Source organism: Hyla sarda, chromosome 2 (assembly GCF_029499605.1).
Source record: "Hyla sarda isolate aHylSar1 chromosome 2, aHylSar1.hap1, whole genome shotgun sequence".
Lineage (NCBI taxonomy): Eukaryota > Metazoa > Chordata > Amphibia > Anura > Hylidae > Hyla > Hyla sarda.
Window position 1 is genome coordinate 94,393,754 of NC_079190.1, and position 17,290 is coordinate 94,411,043.

Sequence of the window (17,290 nt, forward strand, 5' to 3'; positions counted from 1 at the left end):
ACGCCAGTCGCAGGACATTAGATGGCTGGACACTACCGAATTGGAGTGTAAGGTCCTTGCTTTTGCAGATGATCTCTTATTTCTAATACGTGACCCTGTCCAGAGCCTGCCCTGCCTCCTTCGGTTACTTGACGCCTTTGGGCGTGTATCCAATTTCAAGGTCAATGTCACAAAATCAGAACTGCTAAATGTCACCTTGACTCACAGTCAACAGACTGAACTCAGTGGTGTCTCCCCTTTCCTGTGGGCTAGCTCCTCGCTGAAATATCTGGGAGTTAACATACCTCACTCCCTTAATAAAATATATGAGACCAATTTCAAGCCGCTCATTCAGGTGGTCAAACATTTACTGCAGGAATATGATATACCACTAATCTCTTGGTTTGGAATGAAAAATGCTATATAATACCCAAGATTACATATAAACTCTGAATGCTCCCAATAGCCCTACCCCAGACGTTCTTCCATCAAATGCAAACCATGATATCCAGGTACACTTGGAGAGCAAGCAGACCCAGATTAGCTCGTAGCATACTGACTAGGCACTCAAGGGAGGGCGGAAAAGGATTACCAGATGTCCGTACTATATATAAGGCGACACAACTGCAGAGATGGATAGATCTAACTAGCTTACATGAGACATCACCCTCTCCCAGACTACGGGGAACTGACTCACAGATCCAGGAATCATTGAGAGAGACTTGGATACCCTCGCTTAGGAGATATAATCCGGATTCAGAACATCTACTATCTTTAGGTGTCTCGTCCACCTGGCAGGAATTCTCATCTTCTCTCTCTCCCTCTGCCTCACTTCTTCTCCCGGCTAGCCTGATACCTACGTTCCTGGACTGTGCGTCACCCACATATCAAACAATGTGGAATAAATTGAACAACATTACTGTCTCCCAATTGTTTAGAGATGGAGCATCGCCGGCAGCTGACACACTGAAATCATTATTCCCCATGATGAAGCTTTATTTTATGCATATCAGACACTTTACCCATAGTTGTGACTATTTAGAAATAGATATTTACCTATTTACCAAAATTTGACAGCCGACCGACCGGAAAGACGCAAACTCTCGTCCTGTCTATCTTTCATAACCATGGCTCGTGACTTACCCCCTCCTCACTTCGTGGACTCTTGGGCTAAAGAACTAGGTAGAGCATTCACAACTGAAGAAACCACCGCTATCTTACGACATTCACATGGTTTTTCCAGGTGCATTAGGTTGCAAGAATCGCACTATAAAATTGTCTCACATTGGTACAAGACGCCTGAGTTCCTGTATAACCACAATCTATCAAATTCAAATAAATGCTGGCAGTGTACAATGCATGTGGGGACTTACCTGCATATCTTATCTGGTGGACATACCGATTATAGCCTCATTCTGGAGGGAGATTAATATTGCTATTAATTCTATTTTGGGGCAAACAGTCCAGCTACAACCAGAGGCGGTGCTGTTGGGAGTCTCGACACCTGGGTTTACCCCTAGAAAAATTTTTGCTGATCACCCATCTGGTGGCAGTAGCCAAAACCTTAATTCCACTTAAATGGCTCCAGACAGACCCGCCTACTGTGGGAGAATGGGTCGCAAAGGTCCATGAGATATGCAGATTTGAGGAAATGTCACACAAAGCACACAGATCACATGGCATGTTCTTGATTATTTGGACTCCATGGCTGAAATTGTCCTTTGGTGGCGCCAATGGGTCTCACACTGGAATTAAAGCTGTCTGTTAAAGCTGGATATTGTTTGATGATACCTTGGCAAATGCTGTCCCCCTGCTCCACTTGTTACACTTTCTACACTTACTCCATTTTCTCATATTAAAGTTACCTGAATCCCATCCCTTAACATATCATCGTACAATCCCCCCCCCTTAACCCTCGCCCTACCCCCCCCCCTTACCCCTCCACTACCTGGTCCATCACATTGGGCACCCGAACCCGACTTTCTCCTCATGAACAAGAAGACCTGATTTGATTTCATATGTTATCATTCTGCTGTTGTTTTATCTTATCTTGCTTACAATATATGGAAATTCTCTTTTACATATGGTTGGTAGCTGCGTCTACCTTTTTGTATTTTTTGACTGTTTTACTTTACAACAAACACAAATTTGATTTAAAAAAAATCCACCCTATATAACTGACTCTCAACTAGACAATGGCCCCTGTACTAACTAAGCGCAGTGAGTAACACAGTAAGAAAACACACACACACAAAACAAAGTCAATTGGTCAGGGAACAAAGTCAAATAAACAACAGGGTAAAAGGAACATCAGACCAAACTGGACAATTAAGATGAACATGAGACAAGTAAACAGAAACTCAGGTCAGGTAAGCAAGGGTCAATAATAGTAGAAGGAAAGAGGTACCAAATCAGCAGGCAAAGAATAGTCAAATAACAGAAGATTCATGAAAACAAGTCTATCAATTCGAGGAATGTTGATAAGGACCGCAATCACAGGCAAAGGAAATACTCACAGTCAGGTATAAACAATCAGCCCAGCAGGGTGTGTTCATCAGTTCCAGACCTAATTGGCCCAGCACTCCAGCAGGGAATAGTGCCCTGAAGATGTCCCTCACCAGCATCCAGGTCTCTGATATGCAGTGAGGAAGATGTGGACAAGATAATTACAAATACCCTAAAAGTCCCAGAAAACCCCCTCTAAAATTTAAATCATACTGTAAAAAAGAACACAATTTTGAGCATATGTCTACCCTATGGGCACATATAACTACTGTACAGTGTAGTGCCCAAAAATAATGTCAATAGAGCATTCTTAAAGGGAATGTGTCATTGGAAAACCGCCAGTTGGGCATGGCCTGGCTGCTGTGGTGCGTGGTCGCACGCTAAACGAGCTCCATCTTCCAGCCTGCTAAATCGACTGTTCTGATGCTCACCACCACTTTTAACTGCTCTGCATCGGTGCATAAAGCCACCTAAGAAGCCTGTGAGGAAAAAGAAGCCACCTCGTCACTGCTATTTAGCTAAATTTTGCTTTATTCCACGGGAGGCCTCCATCCAAGATGGCGCCGATGAAAACCGTGCAGCTGCTCCAGCCAAGTCCCAGCCGTCTCGCAACAGCCACAGCGCAACATCTCTTTCTCCACTGCGATGCAGATCCTCTTAAGACACAGCACTGCATGCCCCTCTTGCTGTGGTCGACTTACCAGCATCAAGCCCAGGACTTACCTCTCCTGCTCGATACGGCCTTGAGGATCGGCCTGGTCCACACAGCTCCTGCTCATCTCCGGAAGTACAGGCCTGCTCTCCTGCTACCTCACCTCCTCTGAGTCCGGCTAAACAGCGTTCTCGTCTCTCTCCCGCAACTCCGTGCTCAGAGGGAAGACCTCTTTTAACCTCTACTAATGAGACTGTTGAGGCTGGTGACCCACTAGCAGACATCCCTGTGCTGAATCAATCCCTCACAGATACAACCATGAGAGATATGATGGTCTTACTATGTACCAATTTCCTTCAAGATATGCACAAGCTAGTGAACCCCTTACAAGCTACCTTGCAAGATATAGGAGGTAGGGTGGACCATTTAGAAAGCCAGTTTGGGGAGTTTGCAAACTCTCATAACTCATAGATCTGCATTATGAAGCGGAGGATGACATTGCTGCTTTAAAGGTCAAGGTGGCTGATCTCGAGCCGCCACAATAATGTTAAATTAAGAGGTATCCCAGAAGCGGTTTCTCCAGCGGATATACCGGACTATGTCTGTTCTCTTCTACATCCCAGGAATTGATTGTGGATAGGGCCCATCGTGTCCCACGTCCGAGGCATTTGGACAAGAGATGTCCTGGCCCGCGTGCATTTTTTTAATGTAAAATAATGCCTGATGGAAGCTGCCAGGCGCAACAATGGGCTTACCATCATATATCCCAATACGCTGATCTGTCTGCAGCTACACTTAGCTCGTCAAGCACTAGCTCCTATCACCTCAGCTCTCCGATCTAGAAAACAGCCAGTTTTTGTTTAAGTTTTTATTTTTAAAAATATGGGTGGTTTTTAGAGTTGAGCAAAGTTACAGTGATTCGATTTGTCCTGAACTTCTTGGCTCGGCAGTTGCTGACTTTATCCTGCATAAATTAGTTCAGCTTTCAGGTGCTCCGGAGGGCTGGAGACTCTCTCCTAGGACTGTATCCACATTTTCCAGCCCACCGGAGCACCTGAAAGCTGAACTAATTTATGCAGGATAAGTCATCAACTGCCGAGCCAAGAAGTTCGGGACGAATCGATTCACTGTAACGTCGCTCATCTCTAAAAACCACCCATATTTTTAAAAATAAACCATCTGTAGTGGTTTTATTCTTAATTTTCTATGTAACAATTTTTTTTTTTTTTTTATCCTGGAATTTAGCAGTGTTCACTCTGTCCACTAAGCCCAACATTGGACAGGCTGAAAGTGTCAGCATCCTCCTCACTGTCATTACAGACAGGATTATACTGAATGGAAATATAAATAGGTAACAGAGAAGCCACAATTTAAAATGGGTATTGGTAACAGCTTCCCTTCTCCCCCTTTCTGGACAATGACCTCTGCACAGGCAGAACGTATCCCTGACAGAAGTGACTATGAACAACTTCTGATCACAGGTTTCTATGCGGTTAACAACGGCTCAGGTAAGATGGATGCCTCCCTAATCATGTCCTGAAAATATCATTTAAAAAAATCTACATTTGGGAAAACAACATGAGAAGAGAATATTTATCGCAATCTGGTTTCAATTAGTAATAAAAATAAAAAAAAATATTGTAGGTGATAAATTCCCTTTTAGCAGAAGAGCAGCACTTATTGGAAGCTTGTCTGCTTTGTTTTCATTGCATACAGAACATTAAAAAATATCAGAGGCGCCCTGCTGAGAGTGAATCTGCACATTTTTACAACCAAAGCCAGTAAAGGATTGCGTAGTCTGGTAAAACCAGTCTTTTTCTTGCATATCCTGTTTTTTCATAGTTATTGAGACAATCAGTTTCGTTGAAAGCATATGTGACCTTTCTGGGAACATCTTCCTCCATACACACCCCAAGCAGGTCATTACATGGATCATTTACATAAATATATACTGTACATGATACATGGGTTTTTAATGCGGACATAATGAACATACCTTAAACTCCTCCCATCACAGTTTGGAGCGGCAGGGTCCATGTATCAGGCTGTCCTTGCCTGGCTTGTAGTTTTTTGGCTCGTAGTTCCAATATATGTCAGTTTATCTTGAGTGTATAACAAAACACTTCACTTCATTCTGCTGCGATGTGTCAGTTGTCATAATCTGTATTTTACTTTTGCTTTTCTTTCTCTATTGCTACTATATAAAAGTGTTGTTTCTTGTGGTGGCCTCAGTTACTCACAATGATATTTATAATGGGATGTACCTGTGGTTAGTGCTGGTTACCGCTTCTTACCGAATACCGAATTTTTTGGTCTGCACGATATGAATTTTCCCCCATACCGCAATACCGGTTGGGCCCCTCCCCCTCGGGAATGTATTATCAGCCTAGCATAGCGCTGTCCCCACATCGGGGAACTAATCCTATGTTACCCGCCAGCGCTGTTCTGCCCTCCCCCCCTCAATTAAAGATCAGCCCAGCAGGGTACTACTCACAGATGTCAAGCACTGCTCTCCTCCTCTTTGTTGCGGGCCACCGGGCGCTGGAACTCTATACTGTACGCCAGTGGTCTCCAACCTGCAGACCTCCAGTTGTTGCAAAACTACAACTCCCAGCATGCCCGGACAGCCAACGGCTGTCCGGGCATGCTGGGAGTTGTAGTTTTGCAACAGCTGGAGGTCCGCAGGTTTGAGAACACTGCTGTACGCTGTATACCTATGCCTGGGCTGCCAAAGATACAGAAAATAAACTCACCCACCTCGGCCGCACGCTGGGGACGGGGGAGGACAGCCGTCAGCCTATCACCGGCCAGAGGGATGTCCCGCCCCGGCCAGTGATAGGCTTAGCCCACTGTCATGTAAGGAGCCGGCTTCAATTAAAATGATGCTCCCTGTTTGGCACCTCTAGATACAAAATGAGATAAGGTTGGGTATGGAGGCATGCAGGCTCCATATGGTATTCTGCAGCACATTTGTCCACAGATATTGCAGATTGCTGTGATCAATCTCCTGCTTAAAAAATGTCTGCACAAAACTCTGAGCTGTTAGTGTTCCTCATATCACAACTGTGGTTGGCCGCTCACCAGGTCACCATCCCAGCAGCTGAGGCAATGTGTCGCCCCACAGCAAAGGCAGGATTGATGTGCTCACCACAACCCTCCATACTCACCCCCGATCATTGTTGGGTTCCAGACCGAACCTGTATTAGTAGCTAATGATATGGTTCCAGTCACTGGGCAAGTCCTGGGAAAAAAGAGTGGGAACTCATGCAAGATTTTCACTCGAGGCCTGGTCCTGCAGAATTCCTGCTTAGGAGAACAGTGTTCCTGCTGTGGAAAAAATGCAGGAACTCCGCTCTCATGTGTTCCTGCAGGATTTGAGCCCTGGGTTCCTGTCCACAGTAGTCCGTGTTTCTCTCTTCTTGTTCACTACACTGAAAACACTGGTAACGGTTACAGGCTGTCAATGGCTGGACATGTTATGGGCACAATGACACCAAATTTCCTTCATATGGAAATACCGTATTTTTCGCCCTATAGGACGCACCGGCATATAAGACGCACCCAATTTTAAAGGTGCAAAATCTAGAAAAAAAGATTCTGAACCCAACAGTGATCTTCAACCTGCGGACCTCCAGATGTTGCAAAACTACAACTCCCAGCATGCCCGGACAGCCGTTGGCTGTCCGGTCATGCTGGGAGTTGTAGTTTTGCAACATCTGGAGGTCCACAGGTTGAAGACCACTGGTATTGGAGGTAATACTCACGTGTCCCCGCCGCTCCGGACCCGTCACCGCTCGTCACCGCTGCCCTGGATGTCGCTCCATCGCTGTCGTTGCGTCCCCGTGGTGTCCCCGACGCTCCGGACGTCTTCTTCCCCGGGATCCACGCTCTCCGTCGCCGTCATCACATAGCTACGCACGCCGCACCTATTGGATGACGGGACGGCGTGCGCGACGACATGATGACGTCGAAGGAGAGCGCCGCCATGCAGGGGATCCCGGCACGGAGCAGACACCGAGGAGGCAGGTAAGGTCCCTCCCGGTGTCCTGTAAGCTATTCGGGGCGCCATGATTTCACCGCGGCGGTCCCGAACAGCCCGACTGAGCAGCCTGGTTAGTGTCACTTTCACTTCTGACACGGCGGTCACCTTTGATCGCCGCGTCTGAAGGGTTAATACAGGGCATCACCGCGATCAGTGATGTCCTGTATTAGCCGCGGGTCCTGGGTGTTGATGGCCGCCAGGACCGACCCGATAGGTGTGTATTCGCCGTATAAGAGGCACCAACTTTTCCCCCCCAGTTTTGGGGAAGAAAAAGTGCGTCTTATACGGCGAAAAATACAGTAGTTTGTGCAGAGATAGAGGTGGGTATTGAAGGTGCAGCCTGTGTTTGGATAACGGACACGGTAGTTATAGGAGCTGCTTATCAGCGGATCAAACCATCCTCTCTACCGGTGGTCCATCTGGGCTGTCCAGAGCCTTTTGCCCATGTGTGTGCACTCTCACATAACACTGGTGCCAACAACTGCTAACAGTTTGGTCAGAACAGCCTAGATGATGGGCAACTAGTCAAAATGACCATCAGGCTTCACTTCATCCAATGATGCACCCTCTATTAAAGTCTGTCAACTAGGCAAAAGAGTCTTTGAGTATGTCTTCGAGTCATGACTAGCAGTCAACAATCTCTGACCAACAGGTATATATCTGCCTGAGACATGCCTGATATCTGCGTGCCAAATTATGGAGCTATCTGACATCTAGGTCCATTATGTTTATTCTGTCAATATGTTCATGAGATTTAAAAGGGAACGATCACCACAAAATAAACTACTGTGTGAATCAAGTCAACTGACCCGTAAAACAATGAACACCAGCAGGACCACATAGACCCAACTGACTCCTAATGGAGCCCATAAAATGTCACCATTGTGCCCATTGAATTCATGGGAAGAATAGTGTTGCGTGCTGTGGTATTCTTCCTGTACAATCTGATGAAACTACAGATGGAGGCTCCGAATTGAGCTTCTGACAGTATTGTGAGCATAGTCGACTACTATCAGTCCTTCTGAGTCAATTTTTCCTAATCATGGATGTTAGGCAAAAAAAATGATGGAAACTGATGTCAATTTGTTGGAAATGTTTTAATCAGTTTTTTTTTTTTATCACTGCAACACAGTACAACAGTGAGCACAATCTAAGGGCTTGTTCACAACTGCATTAAAATTTCACAAGAGCCGAATGAAAATGATGGCAAAGCTGGATTCGTCACATGACAGAAACCGCACAATGGCGCTCATTTACTATTGCAAACCAGACATGTTTTGTCGGGTTGTGCGCCAGATTCAGTCGCATTGCGCCAGACATTCTGTCTGCGCCAGAATGTGCGGAATTTAAAAAACCCTGACTAGCTCTCCATTTTGCTAAGAAAACCCGAAAAAAGGGCGTGACCACCGGGGAAAGGGGACATGGTCTCCAAAAGGGGCGTGTTCCCGACATTTTCACAAAAACCCAACATATTTACTAAGGTTTTCACATAAAATGTGGTGGATTTGAGCTGAGGAAAACCAGACAGATCAGAGCAGGTGTAAAAAAAAAAGCAAAATGTAGGGAAAGTGCAAAATGTGGGGAAACCTTAGTAAATACCGTGGAAAAAAATTGTAGGGAATTAAAACCCACAAAGAAACCTACAGTAAAAGTTGGGCCAATGGATGCTATATTCGATACAATTTTATCTATATATATAAAACTCAATGTGTGTGTGTATGTATGTCTGTATATATGTATGTGTGTATGTTCCAGCATCACGTCCAAACGGCTAAAGATATTAACATGAAACTTGGCACACATGTTACTTATATGTCAACAACAAACATAGGATAGGTGATTTAACCCTTACTCACCCCCATTTGCCAGGTCCCATACAAGTCAATGGGAAATATATGTTACTAAATAACTTCCAAACGGCTGGAGGTATTTCGATAATATTTGGTCACATGTTACTTATATGTCCACTTAAAATATAGGATAGTTAATTTAACCCTTAACTACCCCCATTTGTAAGGGTCAGGGTTTTTGTTTAAAGTCCCATGCAAATCAATGGGAAATGTATGTTCCCACATAACTTCCGTACGGCTGGAGTTATTTCAATACCTGGTACACATATTACGGGTCGGGATAGGAGGTCGGGATAGGAGGACGGGATATGAGGTCGTGATAGGAGGACGGGATAGGAGGTTGTCATAGGAGGTCGTGATAGGAGGAAGGGATAGGAGGACGGGATAGGAGGACGGGATAGGAGGTCGGGATAGGAGGTCGGGATAGATGGACTGGATAGGAGGACGGGATAGGAGGACGGGAAAGGATTACGGGAAAGGAGGATGAGATATGAGGACGGGAAAGGAGGACGGGATAGGAGGACGGGATAGGAGGACGGGATAGGAGGACGGGAAAGGAGGACGGGAAAGGAGGACGGGATAGGAGAACGGGATAGATGGAAAGGATAGATGGACAGGATAGATGGACGGGATAGAAGGACGTGATAGGAGGACGGGATAGATGGACGGGAAAGGAGGTCGAGATAGGAGGACGGGAAAGGAGGACGGGAAAGGAGGTCTAGATATGAGGACGGGAGAGGAGGTCGGGATAGGAGGACGGGATAGGAGGACAGGAAAGGAGGTTGGGATATGATGACGGGATAGGAGGTCGGGATATGACAACTATATATGAGGACGGGATATGAAGTCAAAAGCTTCCTCCTTTGTTTATTTTCCTCCCCAACAAGGATTAGGAAGGAAAACCGGGCAACGCCGGGTACTCAGCTAGTCTATATATATAAAACTCAACGTGTGTGTGTGTCTGTATGTATGTATGTGTGTATGTTCCAGCATCACGTCCAAACGGCTAAAGATATTAGCATGAAACTTGGCACACATGTTACTTATATGTCAGCAACAAACATAGGATAGGTGATTTAACCCTTACTCACCCCCATTTGCCAGGGGCGGGGTTTATGTTTAAAGTCCCATACAAATCAATGGGAAATATATGTTACTGCATAACTTCCAAACGGCTGGAGATATTTCCATAATACTTGGTCACATGTTACTTATAAGTCCACGTAAAATATAGGATAGTTAATTTAACCCTTAACTACCCTCATTTGTGAGGGTCAGGGTTTTTGTTTAAAGTCCCATGCAAATCAATGGGAAATGTACGTTCCCACATAACTTCCGTACGGCTGGAGATATTTCAATACCTGGTACACATATTAAGGGTCGGGATATGAGGACGAGATAGGAGGTCGGGATAGGAGGTCAGGGTAGGAGGTCAGGGTAGGAGGACAGGATAGGAGGACGGCATAGGAGGACGGGATAGGAGGACGGGATAGGAGGTCCGGGTAGGAGGTCCGCATAGTAGGTCGGGATAGGAGGTCGAGATAGGAGGCCAAGATAGGAGGTCGAGATAGGAGGATGGGAAAGGAGGTCGGGATAGGAGGATGGGATAGGAGGTCTGGATAGGAGGTCGATATAGGAGGTCGAGATATGAGGATGGGAAAGGAGGATGGGATAGGAGGTCGGGATAGGAGGTCATGATAGGAGGTCGAGATATGAGGACGGGAATGGAGGATTTGAAAGGAGGTCGGGATAGGAGGTCGGGATAGGAGGTCGAGATAGGAGGACGGGATAGGAGGTCGGGATAGGAGGTCGGGATAGGAGGTTGAGATAGGAGGATGGGATAGGAGGACGGGATAGGAGGACAGGATAGGAGGACTGGATAGGAGGACGGGATAGGATATCGGGATAGTAGGTCAAGATAATAGGTCGGGATAGGAGGACGGGATAGGAGGTCGGGACAGGAGGTCGGGACAGGAGGTCGGGATAGGAGGTCGAGATATGAGGACGGGCTAGGAGGTCAAGACAGGAGGTCGGGATAGGAGGTCGAGATATGAGGACGGGATAGGAGGTCGAGACAGGAGGTCGGGATATGGGGTTAGGATATGACAACAATATATGAGGACTGGATATGAAGTCAAAAGCTTCCTCCTTTGTTTATTTTCCTCCCCAACAAGGATTAGGAAGGAAAAACGGGGCAACGTCGGGTACTCAGCTAGTGAGAAATAAAAGTCTGTTTTTGGAAGGTAAATCTGACACCTTCTGGTTGTTTAATGTCTCAAAATGATTTCTAGAGATAGTGTGAGGGTGATGTCTGTCGGTACAGAACAAATTTAATTTGATGTAATTTGTGAACACAGCTCTGAATTTGAACAGTGGTGTAACTCAAAGCCAAGAAAAGGCACATATAGCAATTCATTTGTATAATTCATCATCATTACATGTAGATGTTGTTCTTCTCAGAACATACTAAAGCAGGGTTGTAAAAGGCAAGAAGATGATGTGATAAAGTCTTAAAAAAGTGGTCGGGTAAGTTTTAGACTAGATGGGAAACACAGATGCAAAGTATGCACACACCTGTCTTGGATTAGACTTTGCATATCATCAGGCTCTATGCATACATACACACCATAGATTTAGTGCCAAAGATGGTATCAAGTCTTGGGAGATAAGCAAAGTCTTTCTTAAAGGGGTACTCTGGTGGGAAACTTATATATTTTTTTTCTTTATCAACTGGTGCCAGAAAGTTAAACAGATTTGTAAATTATTTCTGTTAAAAAATCGTAATCCTTTCAGTACTTATTAGCTTTTTGAATACTACATAAGAAATTCTTTTCTTTTTGGAACACAGAGCTCTCTGCTGAATCATGAGCACAGTGCTCTCTGCTGACACCTCTGTCCATTTTAAGAACTGTCCAGAGTAGGAGAAAATCCCCATAGAAAACATATGCTGCTCTGGACAGTTCCTAAAATGGAGGGAGCACTGTGGTCATGATGTCAGCAGAGAGCACTGTGTTGCAAAAATAAAAGAATTTTCTCTGTAGTATTCAGCAGCTAATAAGTACTGGAAGGATTAAGATTTTTTAATAGAAGTAATTTACAAATTTGTTTAACTTTCTGGCACCAGTTGATTTAAAAATAAAAGGTTTTCACCGGAGTACCCCTTTAAAGTAGGCTGAGATATATTACAGCCATATCCGCAGAGCTATAGTTAGAATGAATCTACCCCCATGCCAATTTGCACTTTAATAAATTGATTTCAAGAAACGGCATGGCTTCGATTGTGTGTAAGGGTGCTATATTTTTGAGGATTTTCTTCAAAGTGAATGTAAAGAAAAAAAACAAAGCCACCATTATGCATGGAGTGCACAGAAGAGTAAGAAAAGAACATCCCGCTGTACATGTCTCATTCCCCATACACATCTCATTAGATTATTAATAAATGGCGCAGCCCTGGGGCTCATTAATCATTCCAACCACCGCCCGTGTGTCCTCAGGGTGAGGAGAAGACAAGGAGTGCCACATGCCTTTCTAAAGCTGCCAGGTGTTTTTAACCGTTTCATATATATACAGAAAGAATTTGTATTTTCCACTTGCTGTTATTTGCTTATGTAAAGTCCCTGTCATATAGATAATTTATACATATATACCTATGTGTAACAGCTGGATTATGCTACAAGACCTTACATTATCATAAGGATCATAAATGTGACTGGAGTTCACACATTTTTTCATTTCAGTTCTTCAGATCCGTTAAGGAGTCTGAGAAACTGAATTAAACAGATCCCTTTGGTATCAATGGGTGATTTTTAACCTCCGCTAGCATCAGTTGCACTTAAAGGGGTTATTCAGGAAAAAAACTTTTTTTTTTATATACGGTACATCAACTGGCTCCAGAGAGTTAAACAGATTTGTAAATTACTTCTATTAAAAAAATCTTAATCCTTTCAGTACTTATGAGCTGCAGAAATTGAGTTGTTCTTTTCTGTCTAAGTGCTCTCTGATGACACGTGTCTCGGGAACTGTCCAGAGTAGAAGCAAATCCCCATAGCAAACCGTTTCTACTCTGTGCAGTTCCCGAGACAAGCAGAGATGTCGCCAGAGAGCACTGTTGTCAGACAGAAAAGAACAACTCAACTTCAGCAACTGATAATTATTGGAAGGAGTAAGATTTTTTAATAGAAGTAATTTACAAATCTGTTTAACTTTCTGGAGCCAGTTGATATATATATAAAAAAAATGTTTTTTCCTGGAATACCCCTTTAACCTTTTAAGGACGCTGGGCATATGCATATGCCCTGCATCACGAGTCCTTAAGGACGTGGGGCGTATGCATACGCCTGTGGGAATTCCAGTCCCCCGCATTCAGCAGGCATCCCGGCACATCGCCGAGGGGGGTCCAGAGACCCCCCCATGTTGGCGATCGCAGAAAATCGCATGTCAATTCAGACATGCGATTTTCTGCTATTCCGGGCTCATCGTGTCTCTGGTGACCCGATCACCCGGAAAATAGGGATGATCGGAGCTGTCAAGGACAGCCCCGATCATCCTGAGGGCTAGGAGCGAGGTCGCAGTGCTGCGATCTCCTCCTATCCTCTGCCATTGGTCAGAACTGATTCTGACCAATGGCAGGGCAGGACAGTGGGTTGCCATGGCAACCCCCGATCTGCCCACCCCTGGATGTCGAGGGGATCGTGGGAAGAAGATATAGGCCGGTACCTGGAGGAGAAGATGCCTGGGGCCCCTGGATCGTCGCTGGAGACTGCTGGATCCTGGCTCAGGTAGGGAAACCACGTTGGGGGGGAAATGAAAGTGAAAGTAAAGTGATCTTTACTGTGGCAACCACTAGGAAGGCCAAACTGCAACTCCCAGCATGCCCAGACAGCCAGGGCCATGCTGGGAGTTGTAGTTTTGCAACATCTGGAGGGTCACAGTTTGGAGACCACTGTTACAGTGGTGCCCAAACGGTAGCCCTCCAGATGTTGCCAAACTACAACTCTCAGCATGCCTAGACTGCCCAGGCATGCTGGGAGTTGTAGTTCTGTAACATCTGTCCCTTCAGATTTTGCAATTTTCATGAAATTTTTGAAAATTGCTGCTCTACTTTGAAGCCCTCTAATTTTTTCAAAAAGCAAAAATATGTCCATTTTATGATGCCAACATAAAGTGGACATATTATATTTGCGAATAAAAATAAAATGTATTTGGAATGTCCATTTTCCTTACAAGCAGAGAGCTACAAAGTTAGAAAAATGCAAAGTTTTCAATATTTTAATGAAATTTGGGGATTTTTCACCAAAAAAGGATGCAAGTAACGACAAAAATTTAATTAGTAAAGCGACAGTGGTCAGAATTGCGAAAAAATGGCTCAGTCCTTAAGGTGAAAAAGGGCTGCGTCCTTAAGGGGTTAATGTCTGATATTTTGACGGAAAAAAATACTGGGCATGCACTAATTTTTTTTTCACGTCAGAAAAAAACGGACATCATAATGTCTGTTATAAATTTAATATTGAAGTCTATGTGACGGAAGTAACCCTCATCACAATCTGTTATTGCAATTGAGCATGATCAAAAAAGAAAGAAAGGGAAAGAAAGGGAGGCCAGATCAAGTAACCTTAACATAAATAGTAAAAAAAAAAGTTAAAAAAACAGACAATAACAGTCAGAAATGGATGTATACATGGGTGTTAAAGGGGTACTCCGCCCTTAGATATCTTATCCCCTATCCAAAGGTCGGGCTGTGACGTCACGAGCCTCTGGCGCTGTACCCGCCGCTCTAAACGAACGCTGGATGCAGCAGGGAGATCGCGGTTGTCAGACATCTTATCCCCTGTCCTTTGGATAGGGAATAAGGCGTCTAGGGGTGGAATACCCCTGGGGTACTCCGGTGGAAAACTTTTTTTTTTAATCAACTGGTGCCAGAAAGTTAAACAGATTTGTAAATTACTTCTATTAAAAAATCTTAACCCTTCCAGTACTTATTAGCTGCCGAATACTACAAAGGGAATTCTTTTCTTTTTGGAACACAGTGCTCTCTGCTGACATCTCTGTCCATTTTAGGAACTGTCCAGAGCAGCATATGTTTGCTATGTGGATTTTCTCCTACTCTGGACAGTTCTTAAAATGGACAGAGATGTCAGCAGAGAGCACTGTGCTTGTGATGTCAGCAGAGAGCTCTGTGTTCCAAAAAGAAAATAATTTCCTCTGTAGTATTCAGCAGCTAATAAGTACTGGAAGGATTAAGATTTTTTAATAGAAGGCATTTACAAATCTGTTTAACTTTCTGGCACCAGTTGATTTAAAAAAAAAAAAAAAAAGTTTTCCATCGGAGTACCCCTATAAAGGTCCGTTATTTTAATGGACTTTCCACGAAATCATTGTAAATAAGGGACCGTTGGCATCTGGTTACATCCATTTGGAATTAGGTGACATTAGATGACAATAACAGATCTAACATAACGGAGGTTCCTAACACTGATGTGAACAAAGACAAAGAAGAATAGCAGGAAGGAAGTCACAATGGCGAACAGGCCTATAGCGGGAGATTTATTAAAACCTGTGTAGAGGAAGAGTGGTGCAGTTGCCCATAGCAACCAATCAGATCGCTTCTTTCATTTTCAAAGAGGCCAGTGAAAAATGAAAGAAGCAATCTGATTGGTTGCTATGGGCAACTGCACCACTCTTCCTCTACACAGGTTTTGATAAATCTCCCCCATAAGCCTCAGGCACTATACGGTGGTCCCTCAAGTTACAATATTAATTGGTTCCAGGACGACCATTGTATGTTGAGACCATTGTATGTTGAGACCAGAACTCTATGGAAACCTGGTAATTGGTTCTGGAGCCACCGAAATGTCACCCAAAAATAGGAAAAAGTGATGATTAAAGAAAAATAAGTAGATAACTAATTCAGATAAAGCAAATCCTTACATATAAAAGTAAGAAAGATCTGCTGGGAGCTGTAAATCACTGTCTATGTCAGTGTTTCCCAAGCAGAGAGACTCCAGCTGTTGCAAAACTACAACTCCCATCATGCCCGGACAGCCAAAGGCTGTCCGGGCATGCTGGGAGTTGTAGTTTTGCAACAGCTGGGGGCACCCTGCTTGGGGAAACACTGGTCTATGTAGAGGACAGGAGCTTCTTCAGGGTCCTGTACAGAACACGCAATGTCCTAAAAAAGTAACATGGAGCCGCCCTCACCTGGTGTCCAAAGGAGCAGCTAACCCTGGTACAGGTAAAGAGTACAGAACATGTAATACCTCCCTGTACTGTAGGGGGCACTACCAGACACCAGTCAGTGCATACACTTCAGTAATACAGGTAAAGTGTACAGAACATGCAATACCTCCCTGTACTGTAGGGGGCACTACCAGACACCAGTCAGTGCATACGCTTCAGTAATACAGGGGTTTTACCAGTAAATTGCCCATTCTGATTGGTCGGTTCTTCCGGCCATTGACATGTTTCACAGATCTGGACTGTCTGTACATTGTATGTTGAGTCTGGTTTCAACTTACAATGGTCCAAAAAAGACCATTGTATGTTGAAACTATTGTATGTTGAGGCCATTGTAGGTTGAGGAATCACTGTACATACTATAATGATGAGCCAACAAAATGCTTACCTCATAACTGTTTTTCTTTTTGAGATCCAGTAAACTTAGTCCTGCAAGAATAAATCTGGATGTTAAGGTCCGGTGCGACATTTCTTGGAGAAATCTATACATTTCCAACACTGTTTTAGATACATCATAAATGGCTTCTCAGTCAGGTTGAACATATTTAACCCCTTAAGGACCAAGCGTTTTTCTGTTTTTGCACTTTTGTTTTTTCCTCACCTTTTAAAAAATAACCCTTTCAATTTTGCACCTAAAAATCCATATGATGGCTTCATTTTTGCGCCACCAATTCTACTTTGTAATGACATCAGTCATTTTACCCCAAAATCTACAGCAAAACGGGAAAAAAAATAATTGTGCAACAAGATTGAAGAAAAAACGCCATTTTGTAAATTTTGGGGGCTTCCGTTTCTACGCAGTAAATTTTTTGGTAAAAATGACACCTTATCTTTATTCTGCAGGAAAATGTATACGTTTAAAATTGTCATCTTCTCACCCTTATAACTTTTTTATTTTTCTGCGTACGGGGCAGTATGAGGGATCCTTTTTTGCACCGTGATCTGAAGTTTTTATTGGTATTTTTGTTTTGAACTGACTTTTTGATCGCTTCTTATTCATTTTTATGTTATAAAAAGTGACCAAAAATA

General features: G+C 44.0%; 1 protein-coding gene across 2 annotated transcripts in view; it reads right to left on the reverse strand.

Moving 5' to 3' along the window:
• B4GALNT1 (beta-1,4-N-acetyl-galactosaminyltransferase 1) overlaps positions 1-17,290 on the reverse strand; it is a 188,743-nt gene that overhangs the window by 45,945 nt on the left and 125,508 nt on the right. For both annotated transcript variants that reach the window (XM_056562590.1, XM_056562589.1), the window contains exon 5: positions 16,650-16,690. In XM_056562590.1, coding sequence (XP_056418565.1) covers positions 16,650-16,690 — 41 coding nt within the window. The remainder of the gene's footprint in view (positions 1-16,649; positions 16,691-17,290) is intronic.